This window comes from Myotis myotis, unplaced genomic scaffold (assembly GCF_014108235.1).
Source record: "Myotis myotis isolate mMyoMyo1 unplaced genomic scaffold, mMyoMyo1.p scaffold_m19_p_4, whole genome shotgun sequence".
Classification (NCBI taxonomy): domain Eukaryota; kingdom Metazoa; phylum Chordata; class Mammalia; order Chiroptera; family Vespertilionidae; genus Myotis; species Myotis myotis.
In genome coordinates, this window is record NW_023416346.1 from 6,754,650 (window position 1) to 6,771,983 (window position 17,334).

The following is a 17,334-nucleotide window of genomic DNA, read 5'->3' on the forward strand; positions in this document are numbered from 1 at the left end:
TTGTGGGCCAGAGCCTGGTAACAGAAAAGGCAGTGACTAAAAAAATTAAAAACTATTTTTATTGATTTCAGAGAAGAAGGGAGAGGGAGAGAGAGATAGGAACATCAGTGATGAGAGAGAATCATTGATTGGCTGCCTCCTGCGGGCCCCACACAGGGGATGGAGCCGGCAACCGCAACCCAGGCATGTACCCTGACCAGGAATTGAACCCTGACCTCCAGGTTCATAGGTCGATGTTCAACCACTGAACCATGCTAGCCGGGCTAAAAAAATATTTTTACAAAATATATACTAGCACCAGTCAGAAATTAAAATAAGAAAAATGATATTTTTTCCAACAGTAGCTGAAATTTGAAGTGCATTGGAATAGATCTAACATAGTATATGTATGAGATCTCTATACAAAAAACTAACAAATATTATCAAGTGATTAAAGGGGACCAAGATAAATGGACATATATGTTAAATTAACTAATTGAAATAGTAAAAACTAGGAAGATGTCAATTCTTTTCAAAACGATCTAGAGATTTAATGCAGTCCCAAACAAAATCTCAAAAGTTTTTCCATGGAATTTGATAAGATGGCTCTAAAATGTATATCGGTATACAGAGGACCTAGAAAAGCCAAAATCCTTTGAAAAAGTACAAGATGGAAGGAGGATTTGCCATATCAGATATAAAGGCTTGTTATAAAGCTGCAGTAATTAAAAACAGAATAAAGTTCCAAACCTGAGTCCCACATATATGTACCCATGCTTTATGACATACATGGCACTACTGAGCAGTGGAGACAGGGTTTTTGTTTGTTTGTTTTTTCAAAGAAAACGTCTTTTATTGAAGTCACAGACCAGGTGTGCCAGGACCGCATTAGGGTGGTCTTTTTAATGAATGGTGGTTATATAGATGTTTACTGTGTAATCAGTCGTTGGATTGTATACACATGTATAACATACTAAAGCATTTATTAAATGTATGGTTACTTAGAAACTACAATGTACATACTCTTTTCTTATTTTATTATGTGTCAGGCACACAGTACAACATGCTTTACATGAATTAATTCTGTTTTAATCATAGGAAGCAGGTACATTAGTCTCCCCGTTACCTATCAAGTACCGCAGTGGTTGCCTGAAAGAGCCATAGTACTGAACCTTAGATATACTATGTCCCCCCCTCCCCGCTATCTATACATAACTTTTCTCTTAAAGGAAGCACTTTATGGTTCTCTTTGGCATATCTGGATTGCCAGCATCACCACTCTTGCACTTAGGGGCCATTATTAAGTAAAATAAGGGATCCTTGAACAGAAGCACTGCAATACTGCCACAGTGTTTCTGATCATGAGAAGGCTACTTAGCCACTAATTGGCAGGTAGCATATACAGCGACAAAGGGATGATTCACTTTGGGGGCGGGGGGAGGGGAGGGAGGGAACGGAGCCGGGTGGCCCGAGATTTCATCACCCTACTCAGAATGGCGTGCAATTTAAAACTTATGAATTATTTATTTCTGGAAATTTCCACTTAATATTTTCAGATGGCGATTAATCGCGGGAAACAGCAGAAAGCGAAACCGGGCCTGGGGGTGGAGAGAATACTGTAGTCCATTTTACAGATGAGGACACTAAGATAGGGAAGTTATGTAACCTACCCCCGATTGCACGGTTAGCAAGTTGAGCTAAAGATCTGAGCTAAAGAGCTGAGACTCAACCCTAGACCCTTTGTGCTAGAGCCCCTGCCCTTGTACACTTTTACAATTTAGTAAGTAGTCCCTTGAGTCTGGCGCCTTAGACCACTCGGCCATCCTGACGCCCCTACTTTTACAATTTAGAAGGCGAATGCCTTCCTAAATGAATGAGTCAAGAAATCACTCTCCGTCCCGCCCTCCCAATACGCACGCGCACGCGCACGCACGCACGCGCACGCACGCGCACGCACACGCACACGCACACGCCGCGCGCGCGCACACCAAGACGCTCTCGAGCGCGCACATACAGGAGATACGCTCCTTTGCACACTTGGGAGAGCCCACTGGAGTGTAGGCGGAAGAACTACAACTCCTAGCAGCCATTGTTCGCTCACCCCTGCGCTCACATCCGCACCAGGACGCTCACTTGAGCTGCAGGCGCTGTTGAAACTACATTACCCAGCTCGCCTGGGGCAGCCCGTGACACTCCTGGGACCGCGGGCGGGCGCGGGGCTGGGTTTCAACAGCTCGCCTCTCTTGTTCACTTCTCGGACCCGGCCCTGGACCCAGCCCCAGACTCGGACACAGCTTCACCATGGAGGAGGCAGACCGAATCCTCATCCATTCCCTGCGCCAGGCCGGCACGTAAGGACACAGCCCCCGCCCACCCCGGCATGCATATATCCGGGACTCCAAAACTCAGGACCCAGTCACCCGGGAACCTTAAAACCCTGGTCCTTGATATCCAGGGCTCCAACTTCAGGATCCTAAAACCCTTTCCCCTTACACACACACACACACACACACACACACACACACACACACACACACAGCAGGGTCCTCCCAAGCCTGACATTTGTTAAACCCCCAAATCAAGGACACAGACACCTTAAAACATTAAAATGGAACCTCAAGACCTGGGACCCTGAAATCTATGATCTTAAGATCACTACCCTGGGATCTGGATACCTGGAGATCCTAAGGCACCTGTCTCCTGAGAACCAGGGAACTTTAAAACCCCAGGACCCTAGCACTCAGGGATTCCAAAAACTCTGGGAATGGATATGTGGGAACCTTAAAACCCAGTTTCCCAGCACCTGGAGCTTATAAAATTCCAGGAGCCTAAATTCTGGAGGCCTCAAGGCCTGGTGACCCAGACACACAAGACTCCTACATTCGGGGGTCTGTGAAAACCCAGGATGCTATCATGTAAGGAGCCTGATTTTTGGATTGCTTGACACTAGGTGGTCTTAATATCCAGAAATCTTGAATTCAGGGATCCTGACATTTGGAACTTCTGGAAACCCCAGCCTCCCAACATATAGTCTCAAAACCCAAGCAGCTCAATATCCAGGAGCCTCTGACATTTAGAGAACATGATATCTGGGGACCAGAAACCCAGAGATCATATTACATGGGCCCCTTGCCCTTCCCAGACCCCAGAAATTTGGGGCTTTTAAAGCATAGGGAAATTTCAGATTTTCTCAACTCAGATACCTTCCACCCTCTGTTCTCCTGCAGCAAGTTCTTAGGAGCTGAGGACATCCTCAGTTTTTTGTTGTTGTTAGTCCTCACCCAAGGATGTTTTTCCATTGATTTTTAGAGGGAGGAGGAGGAGAGAGAAATATTGATGTGAGAGAGACACATTGATTGGTTGCCTCCTGCATGTGCCCTGACCTGGGGATGGAGCCTGCAACTAAGGTGCATGTCTTTGACTGGAATCGAACCTGGGACCCTTCAGTTCAAGGGCTGACGCTCTATCCACTGAGCCAAACCGGCTAGGGCCATCCTCAGTTCTTAGTTTTACAAATGGAAATCACCTTTATCAACACCCAGGACCTGTCTGAACCATGGCCATCCTCTTCACCCCCACTCCAATACTAGGGCTTCTAGAAGGCAGCACAGCACAGCCTGATTCGTTTTCTGACTGCTCCCCACATCGAGCCTGCACCCATTTTTCTTCAGGGCTGTTCCTCCAGAAGTGCAGACCCTGCGAGCCTTCACCACTGAGCTGGTTGTGGAAGCTGTTGTCCGATGCCTGCGTGTGATCAACCCTGCCGTAGGCTCCAGCCTCAGCCCACTGCTGCCTCCTGCCATGTCTGCCCGTTTCCGCCTGGCCATGAGCCTGGCTCAGGCCTGCATGGTGAGTTCCCTCCTCCCAATACACACAGTCTCTTCCTTCCTCCTTCGCAAAGTCATCAAGCTCCTTGAAATGCTTGCCTTTCCTCTTTGCCACCTCCCTCTGTGGCTTAGCATTAAGGCTGCTGGCTCTCTGGTCAAACTGCCTGAGGAGTTCTGACCCTCACTGTACCACTTGCTAACTGTGTGACCCTAACCCTTCTAGGTCTTAGTTTCCTTAAATGTGAAATCAAGATGATAAAATTTGGGTCATTATAAGTATTAAAAGAGTTGATCTAGTTTGGGCCTGGACTGCCCTTGACCTCCTGCATTTTCAGCTTAGCACCAAGAATTTCCCCCCTATAGTATCCATTTACCAGTTTCAGAAAAGGCCCTGCTTGATTCACATGCTCATTCCGGAATTAACCACTGTGTATTCAGATTGGCCCAGGTGGCTCACATGGTCATTCATAAGGCATTGTGATTGGCTGCGTCAGGATCACATGGAGTTGGGATGGTACCCAAAGAAAGATATGTTAACTGAAAACAGTGTTTCTGCACTAACACTGCACTCTGCCCTGTGGCAGTCGCACACAACCTGCCTCTCATGAGAATAACTCCAAATCTGTCTCTACCTGGGTAATATGCCTTCTGATCAAGCACTCACACCTTTGCAGTACAGACCTGTGTCCAGTTAATAATCCAAGGGCTCCCAGTAATGTCATTTCTCCTGGTTCACTAGCTGTGACTTTGGGCCAGTCTCTTAATTTCTTTGTTTGTTTGTTAATCCTCACCCAAGGATATTTTCCCCCATTGATTAAAATATATATATATTTGTATTGATTTCAGAGAGGAAGGGAGAGGCAGAGAGAGTTAGGAACATCAATGATGAGAGAGAATCACTGATGGGCTGCCTCCTGCACACCCCCTACTGGGGATCAAGCCTGTAACCTGGGCATGTGCCCTGAATGGGAATCGAACCTTGACTCTCAACCACGGAGCCACGCTGGCTGGGCTTCCATTGATTTTTAGAGATAGTGGAAGGGAGGGGGAGAGACACAGAGAGGGAAACATCGATGTGAGAGACACATTGGTTGGTTGCCTCCCGCACGTGCCCCAACCAGGGCTGGGGATCGAGCCTGCAACTGAGGCACATGCCCTTGACTGGAATTGAACCTGGGTCCCTTCAGTCCACGGACCAATACTCTATCTACTGAGCCAAACCGGCTAGGGCTCTTTTTAAAAAAATATATATTTTATTGATTTTTTTACAGAGAGGAAAGGAGAGGGATAGAGAGTTAGAAACATCGATGAGAGAGAAACATCAATCGGCTGCCTCCTGCACACTCCCTAGTGGGTATGTGCTCGCAACCAAGGTACATGCCCTTGACTGGAATCGAACCTGGGACCCTTGAGTCCGCAGGCCGTTGCCCTATCCACTGAGTCAAACCGGTTAGGGCCCGGCTAGGGCTCTTAATTTTTTGGGGCCTAAGTTTTCTCATGTGTAAAGTGCGTGTGAGAATTGTACCTACCACATAGAGCTGCTGTAAGGATTAAAAGTGAGTTGATTTATGAAGAGCCAGATTATAATAACCTTTGTATAAGTGGTGGGTAGGCCTGGCTTGGCTGCTTGCATTCCAGCAACCTGTGGCTACATAATGAATGTAGATACATCTAGCATGCCCAGTGTATGGTGGTAGAGGGTCAATAGAGTAACTACAGTGAACACTTCCATTTAGACCTGGGAGACAGGGTGGTCAGTTTTCTTGAATTTGGACCTTGCTTGTGCAGTGTCTGTCTCTTAGCAACAGGCCTCAGAGCTCTGCCCATCCCTTATCTCCCAGGTTCACCTAGCTCTCAGGGGTTCTCAGGTTCTGGCTGGGGTCTTGATGGCAGTACAAGGCAGGCACTCTGTCCCCTGGCCTGGGGCTGTATTCTCAAGGATGGCACTTTGTATGGGGGAAGTTATGTCCCCTGGCAAGGAGAGTGCATAGTGGGAGATATTGAAGCAGGTGTGTGTGCGTGTGTGTGTGTGTGTGTGTGTGTGTGTGTGTGTGTGTAGCGGGGGGGGGGGGGCGGCGGTGGTCAGGCTTCCCCAGGACTCTGTTCCTCTCTTCTCTCAGTGCTGCCTCCCGCTGGATTTGATGTTGACCTACTTTTGCTTACACTATATTTAGAGCGGGGCTGAGCGTATGGCTTTTTCAGTGATCAAGAGTTTCATGTGACTGTCTGGCCCCTGAACCTCAGTGCTTCCGCAGCAGACAGAGGTGTCTCTTAATCCAGCTGTGCTGCCCCGGGAGCCCACCTTGGCTCAGCACTGCCGCCTTCTGGTGTCTGCCTCTTCGCATGCCCTACTCCTGCCACCACTTTCAACGACTCAGCCACCTCCATATTTTGGTGTCTGTCACTTCACACACCCCACTCCTGGAATGAGTTTCTCTATTAGTCACAACTCTTTGATTGCAGGTGTCGGAAAAAACCCAAAGTCTAGTAGCTTAAAAGCCAGTGGTTTTCACACGTTTTTGACCATGACCCTCTAAAATAAATATATCTCACGTTGTGACCCAGTACACTGTACATGTGCATATGATAATGATTTTTTTCTGAGTGTGTGCTCTGTGCCAGGAACTGTGGTAACATGGTGTTAACTCATTTAATTCTCATGACAACTTTCTGAGGTGGGTACTGTTGGTATCCCTTTTTTTTTTCAGAAGAGGAAAGTGAAGCACAGAGAGGTTAAGTGATTTGCCTGAGGCCACACAGTTGGTAAGAGGCAGAACTTAGACATGAATTCAGGAAAGTCTGATTTCAGAGTCCAGGTAGCTCTAGACCAATGATGGCGAACCTTTTGAGCTCGGCGTGTCAGCATTTTGAAAAACCCTAACTTAACTCTGGTGCCATGTCACATATAGAAATTTTTTGATATTTGCAACCATAGTAAAACAAAGATGTATATTTTTGATATTTATTTTATATATTTAAATGCCATTTAACAAAGAAAAATCAACCAAAAAAATGAGTTCGCGTGTCACCTCTGACACGCGTGTCATAGGTTCGCCATCACTGCTCTAGACCAACAGCAACTCTGGAAGAAAAAGGCTTTCTTTCAGTCCCTTCCCAGAACCCTGGTGGGCCTTTTATCTCTTAAAGCAGCCACACAGGGAAAGAACTATCAGCTCTATTTTACAGCTAGGAATCTGAGCTTCTAGGTGTTAATAACCAGTTCAAGGCCTTACAGCCAGTAAGTAGCACAGGCTGGGTTTCAACCCCAATCTTTTTTACACCAAAGCATGTAGTGTCTTTTTAAAAAATTATTTATTGTTTTGAGTAGGTTATTTTGTTATTAAAGACCCAGTCCGGAACAGAAACCCTAGCAATTTGAACAGGAATATCATAATATAAAAAACTGTGAAATAGGTAAAAGGTGGTTAACTACTGAAACTGTAGAAGAGATCATCAAGGTGTGACAGAAGTAGTGTGATACCCTGTGGCATCTTACATCCCAAGCATTCACCCCGTTACCCCTACCTGTTTGCTTAGTTTCTTGTGTATCTTTCCAGTTTTTTAAAAATGCAGATATAAGCAAATATAAATATATATTCTATTTCCCCCTTTCTTACACGAAAGAAAACATATATTTAGTATTTTAGCTTTTTTTTCTAAAAAAAAAAATCTAACAGTATATCCTGGAAATCATTTCATATCAAATAGTAGAGATCTTAATATTTTCTACAGCTGAAAAGTAGTCCATTGTATCTATGAACCATAGTTGATTCAACCACTCTCCTATGCTTGGACATTTAGGGAGTTTCCAATATTCTGCAAAGAATACTGTAATCTTGTGCATATATATTCTTGAATTGTTGGAGGCATATCTACTTCTTGGGGTAGGATTGCTAGGTGGAATGGTAAATGCATGTGTAGTTTGGTTAGATTTTGCCAGTTGCCCTCACTGGGACTTTAATTTTGCATTTCCACCAGCCTGTTTCCCCACAGCCTCTCCCACTGAGTGTATTGTCAGATTTTTAGATCCCCCCCTTTCAATAGGTAAGAAATGGTATCTCAGTGTAGTTTTGTACCTTAAATTTTTTTTCAAATTTAAAGAAAAATGAAAATGGAACAGTGAATACCTGTATACCCTTCTCCTAGTTCCTACATTGGAACATTTTGCTCCATTCTTTTACACACCTACATGCACACTTCTTTGCTGAACCCTTTGAAAGTGGCTTACATCATGACATTTTATACCTAAAACGGAATGTGTTTCTCCTAAGCAAAAAGACATTCTCCAGCATAACCACAATACTATGATCACAGCCATGAAATGTAATAGTATCTAAGGTCTAGATTAGATTTCCCCAGTTGTTACAAAAGTATCCTTTATGGTTTTTTAAACTTCAAAGAGTCTAATCAAGAGTTACATTTTGATTCATTGTTACATGTCTAATCTTAAGTGTTGAACCGCCTTCTTTTGCTTTTGGATCCTTAAAAAATATTTTTTTATGACAAATGTATTTGAAGTGTCCAGGCTGGTTGTTTGGGATGCCCCCCAGTCTGAGTTGCTCTGTTTTCTAATGAGTAGATTTAGGTTTGGGGTAGGAACGCAGGCCTGGCGATAGTGTATCTCTCTCAGTGTGCACTGCAGGAGAATGGAGCGTCAGTTTGTCCCGATCGGTGATGCTTGTGTGAAGTCTCTCAGTGTGCCTTCCATTCATGTCTCTCTTATAAGCAAGGTTGGACATATTTGCATATGTTTAAGGGATTTTTTTTGGCTTAAAAAACAAATGTGTTGTCTCACAGTTGTAGAAGCTAAAAGTCCAAAATCAAGGTTTCAGCAGGGTTGGTTCCCTCTGAGGCCATGAGGAAACATCTGTTCTAGGCCTCTTTCCTTGGTCCACAGGAGACTCAGTTGACCCCAGGGTGCCAGAGGTCCTGAACACCAAAGTCAATTCTGTGTCCCATAAATGCTGTGCTCCTCACATGGATGCAACTTTCAGAGCTCTTGAAAGCTATGGCTTTCCTAGGCACAAAACCCAGCGCTGGCTCATCCTTGAGACTGAAGCATCATGCATACCATGTACAATGGTGCCAAGATCCATCCTCCCTCATTTCACCAGCTTCCTAAGGGATATTTTCATTTCTTTTCTGGTAAACTGTTTTTTCTTTCCTGTTGCGCATTTTTCTATTGCATTGCTGGTCTTTTTGCTTTAGTTTTAGGTGCTCTTTATTTCCTGTGATATGAGTTCCAAATTATTTTTTCCAGCATGTCATTACTCTTTTGACTTGGATTATTATATTTTTCCTTTAAAATTTTTGCTTCTTTTCATGTATTCAGAAATACCCATCTTCATTTTATGGTCTCTGGATTTTAAGCCATAGTTAGAAACACTAGAGCTTTAATTTTATTTCTTGCTCTCTGGGACATTGACAAGAACACTCTATGGCTCTTCCCACAGAAGCCTAGAGACCTTGGGGAGCCAAAGAGAAGTTCGGAGGGTGATGGTTGGTGAGACAGTGGGAGCATTTAGGGTCAAGGCCCAGTGCTCCCAGAGCAGGAGGAGCCTGCCTGCCTGGCTGATAGGGACCCTCTCCTCAACCCCTAGGACTTGGGCTATCCTTTGGAGCTTGGCTATCAGAACTTCCTTTACCCCAGTGAACCTGACCTCCGTGACCTGCTTCTCTTCTTGGCTGAGCGTCTACCTACGGATGCCTCTGAGGATGCAGACCAGCCTGCAGGTATGGGGTACCTGGGGCATAATGCGGGTGAGGGGAGAGGGTGGCATTCTTGGGTGTTATAGGGGCTGAGAGCGGTGGAAATGGTAAAGAGATTGCCAAAGAGAGGGTGGGGATATGTGTCTTTGGGAGAGCTAGGATTAGGGCTGGGAGAAGGGATACAGGGAAGGCGGAAGGGGCTAGGACTTGGGCTGAAGCAGGTGAGTTGGTGCTGGGAGGGGCTTCCCTGCCTCACCTCCTGCTTTGCTTCCCCTCATTCTAACCCCCTTGGCCTCCTTGATGCCCCTCACGTATGCCAGGTGCACTGCAACTTCAGGGCCTTTGAATCAGTTGGATTATTGTCCCCCCAGATAGCCTTTTACAAATATATATCTTTTTATTGATTTCAGAGAGGAAGGGAGAGGGTGAGAGAGATAGAAACATCAATGATGAGAGAGAATCATCCACCGGCTGCCTCCTGCGCGCCCTCTATTGGGGATCAAGCCTGCAACCCAGGCATGTGCCCTGACCAGGAAATGAACCGTGACATCCTGGTTCCTATGTTGATGTTCAACCACTGAGCCACACTGACTGGGCCAGATAGCCTCTTGATTTCTGATCATGTCACATCAGGGAGGCCAGTCGCAGACTGCCTCATTTAAAATGACATTGTCCTCTCAATAGTATTATCTTCCTTTCCTGATCACCATCTGACAGTTTTCTGTACCCTCCTTATGACCTTATGATCTCCTCATGTTCACTGAGAGCCTGAGAGTCTCAAGTAGTGGCTGGTACATAGTAGGTACTCAGTAAGTATTTTTTGAATGACTGAGTGTGAGTTTGAGAGCTAGATAGGTATGCAAATCTTGGGGGGTGGTGTCAGGGAGTGATGGCTATTTTCCCATGGTCTGTATTTTTGCAGTTGTGGCATTGTCACCTGATTGACACTCCCTCCCTACTCCCATAGGTGACTCAGCTATCCTCCTCCGGGCCATTGGGAGCCAAATTCGGGACCAGCTGGCTCTGCCCTGGGTTCCACCCCTCCTTCGCACTCCTAAGCTGCAGCACCTCCAGGTGGGACCCCCCAACTCAGGTTGATCTTTGCTTGTCTCTGCCTGGCTTTCCTTGTCCCCTTCTGGGTACTCGCATTGTGGGCCCCCTCTCACCAGTGCCCTCCATCACGGTTCATCTTAGAGGCTCTGATTCTGCTCTCCCACCAGGGCTCGGCCCCCCAGAATCCTTTCCATGCCAGTAGGCTGGCCATGCCTGAATTGAGCTCCAAAGGAGGTGAGCATGAGACTGTGGAGAGGTGCTGGGGAGAAGGGTAGAGGTGGGCCTGGCTGACTCTGTTCCTGCCTCCAGAGGCCCGGGAGTTCCAGGCAAGTTCCCTGTTACTACCGGCCCCTACCCAGGTGCCTCAGCCTGCGGGGAGGGTAGCCTCGCTCCTCGAATGCCATGCCATCCAGCTCTGCCAGCACACAGGCCAGGACCACCCCGGGGACAAGGACTGGGTCCACCGGGCATCCCGCCACCCCACCCAGGTACCGCCCAATGCTCAGCTTCCTGCTGCAGAAGGTCCTGCTCATTGTTGCTCCAATTTTATCTCCCATTGGTTTTCTGCCCCTCTTCTCTCCCCACTTTGCCCCTCTCGTTCATCGTCTCCCCTCTGTGTGCATCTGCCTGGCTCCCCACCTGCAAGAACATTGAAGTCAGAAAGGCTGTGGATTGGGGAGAAGTCAGTATCCTTCCTCAGAGTCTCAATTTGCTGTTTTAAGACACGGATGGTGATAGTGCTCTGCGTTTCACTGGAAAACGAGCATGAGCTTCTAGCAACCAGAGCAGTCAGGATCTGCTCTGTCCTCCCTGTTTCTACTACCTTCTTCCCACCCCAGAGGCTCTCACTCTTTCTCTGCCTCTGCCATTGTCAGCGATGCTCATTCTTCTGTCTCGAGGCCTCTCTGCATGATCTCTTCTGGTCACTCTCTCATTCTGTAGGTTCGCTGTCCCTCTCTCTCACCCCTCTGTCTCCTCATTTCTGTGCTGTCTCTCCCACTCTGTCCACCTGGATCTGTCCCCTCTCCCCTCTGCCCACCTCTGCAACAGCCTCTTCTTCTTTTTCTTGAGAGAGAGGAAGGGAGAGAGAGCTATATCGATGAGAGAGAAACATGACTTGGCTGCCTTCTGTACAGCCCCCCCCCCACTGGGGATAGAGCTCACTACCTGGGCATGTGCCCTGACTAGGAATCTAACAGGCTACCTATCAGTGCATGGATTGATGCTCAACCACTGAGCCACACTGCCTGGGCTGTAATGGTCTCTTTCTTTTTTAAGATCTTTATTGTTGAGAGTATTACAGATGTTCCCTCCTTCCCCCTGCCATTGCCCCCTCCATCCGGTTCCTGCCCCACCCCAGATGCAACATTCTCTTTCTGTCTCCCCCCCATTGCCATGTGTTCCATCTTTATCTGTCTTTTTGAAACTTACAGAAAATTTCAAACACAGAAGTAGAGAGAATGTTCTAATGAATCCTATGTACCTGTCACTCACCTTCAATTACAAGCATTTTGCCAATCTTTCTTCATCTAGTTTCCCCAACTTTTCTTCTGTATTAATTTCTAGCAAATCCCAGACATGTCATTTTAACTCTAAATACTTAACTCATAAGGGTGTTCACTTTTTAATGTAACCCCTGGGCCATTTCACACCTAACAAAAATTAACAATGATCTCTCTCTTTTTTAAAATATATATTTTTATTGATTTCAGAAAGGAAGAGAGATGGAGAGAGAGATAAGAAACATCAATGAGAGAGAATCATTGATCAGCTGCCTCCTTCACACCCCTTACTGGGAATTGAGCCCACAACCCAGGCATGTGCCCTTGACTAGAATTGAACCCAGGACCCTTCAGTCCACAGGCAGATGCTCTATCCACTGAGCCAAACTGGCTAGGGCACAATGATCTCTTAATACCATTCACAATCACATTGCTTCAGTTGTCTCAAAACTGTCCCTGTTCTTTAAAAAAAATATTTTTCTTGATTTCAGAGAGGAAGGGAGAGCAAGAGAGAGAGAAACATCAATGATGAGAGGGAATCATTGATCGGCTGTGTCCTGCACTCCCCCTACTTGGGATCTAGCCCACAACCTGGGCATGTGCCCTGACCAGGAATTGAACCATGACCTCCTGGTTCATAGATTGATGCTCAACCACGGAGCCATGCTGGCTGGGCAAAACTACCCTTATTCTTTTGTTGTTGCTGTTAATCCTCAGTTGAGGATATTTTTCCATTGATTTTTAGAGAGAGTGGGAGGGAGAGGGAGAGATAAAGAGAAACATTGATGTGAGAGAGACACATTGATCGGTTGCCTCCTGCATGTACCCTGACCAGGGCCGGGGAACCTGCAACCAAGGTACATGCCCTTGACCAGAATCGAACCTGAGACTCTATACTGTTTCATTTGACTCACCCTCTGTTTCTACAGGCTGACACTCTATCCACTGAGCAAAACTGGCTAGGGCAAAACTATCCCTGTTCTTATCTTTCTCTGCTTCCACCCCCTTCTCTGACCAGCACCTCTGACTCTGTCTCTGCTCTGTCCCCACATATCCTGTCCATGTCACTCTCTGATTTGGGGCCTGCAGGTGTTCTTCACCACCTCCGCACATTCTCCTCCAGTGAGAAGAGTGAGTAGGTGGAGAGAAGTGTGGCTGTGAGGAAGAGGAGACCTCCCAGACCCGTGGGCCAGGAAAGCAGGCTGGAAGCCTCCTCAGTGGGAGTGGCTGGAGGGAGTGATTTGTCAGTTGCACCTTGTCAGGTGGCTCCTGGAAGAGGCAGGGCCTTGGGTGAACAGAAGGCCTCTACACTGTCCCGTTTGCCCCACGTTCTGTTTTCAGGAGGATACTCGGGCTCAGCGGCAACGGCTGCAGAAGCACCTGGCTGAACATCTGCGTCAGACCTGGGGCCAGCTGGGGCCATCCCCACAAGCCCGAGACTTGGGAGAGCTGCTGCAGGCCTGGGGTGCTGGGACCAAGACTGGTGCTCCCAAGGGCTCCCGCTTCACACATTCAGAGAAGTTCACCTTCCATCTGGTGGGTGGGCCTGAGTGAACAGTGGGCCTGCGGATGGGGCCAAGACTGGCTTGGATGGTTGTTTTATGTACAAACACCATACCTTATCCACACAGGTGCCTGTGTTCCCACCAGGTGTGGCCTATCCAAACTAGGGGCTAGTACTGAGGAGTCCAGTGGAGAAAGGGTGGAGGGGTGGGAACTATATAAGGATGGAAGTTCGTTGTGCAAACTCCAGGCTTCCCCAGGAAGTTTCCTCTGGGCACTCCTTGGATGGTCACCCAGAGGGGCACTCATCCTTCTCATGGGCAGTTGGGGCTTCAGAGATAGGGCAGGTGAGCAGGAGCTGTCAGGATCACGGAGGTTTCTTTGTGAGCAAACACTCTAGTCTGAGTTCGCAGAGAATGCCTTGATCCTCACATGGTCACAGTCTGATAGTCATCAGCTGTTGAGTGGGCATGGGTATGACTATTGGTCATCAGCTATTTAATGGGCTGGGAAGGTGCTCATGGGGGTTGTTGAGGCTGGGCTGTGAGGGGCAAGGCCTTCCTTGACAGCGAGATGCTCCCTTCTCACTCCCCCAGGAGCCTGAGGCCCAGGCAGCCCAGGTGTCAGAGGTGCTGTCCACCTCCCGGTGGCCTGAACAGGTGAGCAGAGCAGTGAGGTGTGTCCTGGCCCCTTGCCTGTCTACTGGGCCCGACACCCTGACCCTGACTGGCTTGTTCCTCCCAGGACACGTGGGCAGCTCAAGAGCAGGAGCTGGAAGCCCTTCAGGAGCAGCTAGAGGGAGTGAATCGTAATATTGAAGAGATTGGAGCCAGCATGAAGACGCTGGGAATCGGCCTTGTGCAGGTGCGGGTGGGGCTGCTGTCTGGGGTCCAGTCACAAGTCTGGGCTAGAGAGCTAGGGTGGGGGAGAGGGGCTTGAGGGGGATGAGAGGTACTCTGTAGAGGTCTGTAGGTATCAGAAGGATTTATAGGGGATGTGTGGTCTCTTGAGGGTTCAGGAGAATCGAGGGGGATGTATGATTCAGGGCTTGGTGGACCTGTAGGGGTGAGAGTGCCTGTGAGCATTCGTCAGGCCTTGCCAAGTGTCTGAGAATCAGGAGATGTGTGGGCATCTGTGGGGCATGATGGGTCTATACGGGCAGGAGGTTTTGGGGCTTGTCAGGGCTTCTGCGGGTCAGCGTGGAGGTGGAGGAGTCACAGGGGCCTGTGGGTGCCCATTTCTGCGTATAGGTCTCTGTCGCTCTCAGGAGGGGCCAAGGGGTCCATAGGGGCTGGAGGGGTGTGGCATTATCTATGGGGGCTCGGACTGGGCCAGGGCTTCCCAGGCTCAGTGTGGGCTGGGAGCCTGTGGTGTGTGTTCGAACTCCCCCACTGACTGGGACTGGGAGTCCTGGGCTACCAGGTGGAGACCGAGTGTCGGCAGACTGAGCTCAGCATGGCCGAGAGGGAGCAGGCCCTGCGCCTGAAGAGCCGGGCGGTGGAGCTGCTGCCAGATGGGGCTGCCAACCTTGCCAAGCTGCAGGTGGGGCTGGGGCTGGGGTTGGGCTGGGGCTGGGCCAGGAGGGTCAGAGGTGGAAGTGCCCAGACTGTGTGACATCTACCCTCCTACCACCATTCCCAGCTCGTGGTAGAGAGTAGTGCCCAGCGGGTCATCCATTTGGCGGGCCAGTGGGAAAAGCACCGGGTCCCGCTCCTTGCTGAGTACCGCCACCTCCGAAAGCTCCAGGATTGCAGAGAGGTAGGTGGTGGGGTCCTGGGCTGTAGGTGGGATAGGTTTGGTATTTTCCTAGGAGGCCATCCCCATGCTCTGCTTACTGCCCTCTACCTGTGGGGTCTTGACAGCTGGAATCTTCTCGACGGCTGGCAGAGATCCAGGAGCTGCACCAGAGTGTTCGGGCAGCTGCTGAGGAGGCTCGCAGGAAGGAAGAGGTCTATAAGCAGCTGGTAAGGCCTGTTCCGAAGCCCTGAGGGGGCTCAGAGTGGGTGGGGGTGGGTCCTGGGGAGTGCCTGCCGTGTCTCTGCCTAGGTGTCCGAGCTGGAGACCCTGCCCAGAGACGTGTCCCGGCTGGCCTATACCCAGCGCATCCTGGAGATTGTGGGCAATATCCGGAAGCAAAAGGAAGAGATCACTAAGGTGCGCTGCCATGGCCATGGAGGGTGGGTCCTATGGGCAGACATGCCCAAAGGGCAAATGTGTGTTGTGTGGCTGCACAGGGATTCCACACCCTCTGATAGGCAGAGCCACACCATGACCCAAAGCAGTCCCACCCAGTACACTCCAGTTCCCACTGACACAGTGACACAGGCCCTGTCTGGATGTGAGCTCATGTGCAGGAAAGCCTTTAGCTGGTCAGCTGCCTACCCCAGACATAGGCTCACGGCCCTGGTCTCTGCCAGATCTTGTCTGATACAAAGGAGCTTCAGAAGGAAATCAACTCCCTGTCTGGGAAGCTGGACCGGACGTTTGCGGTGACTGATGAGCTTGTGTTCAAGGTGTGGGGCAGGCGGGGTCGGGTGGAGGGGGGGCGTGGGGCTGAGCTGCTGCCTGCCCATGTGCTCATGGGCTGCCTTGGGCCTAGGCCCTATGTGAGCCTTGCAGGTACACTGATGCTCAGGCCTGGCTTTGCTCCATGGAGGATGTAGTCATGGGGGTGGGAGAGGGTGGCCTTGTGGGGTCCTGCAGGTGGTGTGTAGGGGGGCAGCCCACTGATACCTTTGAGGTCCTTTCTGTCTGCTCAGGATGCCAAGAAGGATGATGCTGTTCGGAAGGCCTACAAGTATCTAGCTGCCCTGCATGAGGTGAGTGGAGAAGCATGCCTTGGGCTGGCTGGGGAGGGGCCAGGTTGGGGGCGCAAGCCTTATCTTCCTGCTGTTCCCAGAACTGCAGCCAGCTCATCCAGACCATTGAGGACACAGGCACCATCATGCGTGAGGTTCGAGACCTTGAGGAGCAGGTGAGGCCTGGGGGTGGGAGGGGAAACCAAGGCAGGCCAGGGGACAGCTCAGTTTGTCCCATGACAGGCTATGGAAGCAGACACAGCTTATGGCTGGAGTCTCTGCCCTGCCCCTTAGCCATGCACTTGACCTGGAAAAGGTCGGTGGCCTGTTCTGAGCTCCAGCTTCCACCTCAAAGGCTCCTATGGCTGCCTCCCAGGGGCGTTGGCAGAGGTTTCAGCTTGAGTATGTATGTGGTGGGTAATCCTACCACGTAGGGATGACACACAAAAAGGCCTGGCAGTGGGACAGAGAAGACTTTGTTAGGGGTGGGAGGAGCCCAGGAAGGGCCCCGAGTGGCTATGATGGAGGGGTGGCAAGCAGGAGCTGGGAAAGAGGGCCTGCTTGCTGAAGGGACATCACTCATGTTGCCTAGATCGAGACGGAGATGGGCAAGAAGACCCTCAGCAACCTGGAGAAGATCCAAGAGGACTATCGGGCCCTTCGCCAGGAGAATGCTGGCCTCCTGGGGCGGGTCCGTGAGACCTGAGGGGCAGCAGGCAGAGATCTCCCTCACCCCAGGCTTCAGCAGGGATTTGCGGGGTTGGAAGTGATGGCCAGGCGCTTGCCCTAGCTGTTCCCTGTGTTTGCTGTCCAGTCCCTCCTGCTGTGGTGACACCTGCCCACCTGACCCCAACCCTTATTTGGGGTGAACATCCAGACACTGGGAGCTTGGCTGCACTTTATTGGGGACAGTACTGGGGGTTGGGGCCTTCGATCCCAAATAAATGAGGGGCTCTGTCTGCA

General features: G+C 49.5%; 1 protein-coding gene across 2 annotated transcripts; it reads left to right on the forward strand.

Moving 5' to 3' along the window:
- Positions 1-2,006: 2,006 nt before the first annotated feature.
- CCDC22 (coiled-coil domain containing 22) lies at positions 2,007-17,330 on the forward strand. 2 transcript variants are annotated; one of them, XM_036306144.1, is made up of 17 exons: positions 2,007-2,330; positions 3,570-3,828; positions 9,407-9,539; positions 10,483-10,589; positions 10,736-10,802; positions 10,878-11,056; positions 13,412-13,606; positions 14,170-14,232; positions 14,318-14,437; positions 14,996-15,115; positions 15,215-15,331; positions 15,436-15,537; positions 15,620-15,727; positions 15,991-16,086; positions 16,333-16,392; positions 16,473-16,547; positions 16,964-17,330. In XM_036306144.1, exons 2-17 carry the CDS (start codon positions 3,781-3,783, stop codon positions 17,075-17,077), a joined length of 1,704 nt encoding a protein of 567 aa, XP_036162037.1. In that variant the 5' UTR covers positions 2,007-2,330; positions 3,570-3,780; the 3' UTR covers positions 17,078-17,330. The 2 variants fall into 2 exon arrangements, with proteins under 2 accessions (XP_036162037.1, XP_036162036.1); XM_036306143.1 differs by having other exon boundaries at positions 2,008-2,330; positions 3,651-3,828.
- Positions 17,331-17,334: the final 4 nt, after the last annotated feature.

What these genes read in the sequence shown, in the direction of transcription:
- CCDC22 (XM_036306143.1), top strand. Translation starts at nt 2,281, where the DNA reads ATGGAGGAGGCAGACCGAATCCTCATCCATTCCCTGCGCCAGGCCGGC. An exon ending in GCCTGGCTCAGGCCTGCATG is followed by an intron (nt 3,829 to 9,406) that starts GTGAGTTCCCTC and finishes CTCAACCCCTAG; the next exon opens with GACTTGGGCTATCCTTTGGA. An exon ending in CTGATGAGCTTGTGTTCAAG is followed by an intron (nt 16,087 to 16,332) that starts GTGTGGGGCAGG and finishes CTGTCTGCTCAG; the next exon opens with GATGCCAAGAAGGATGATGC.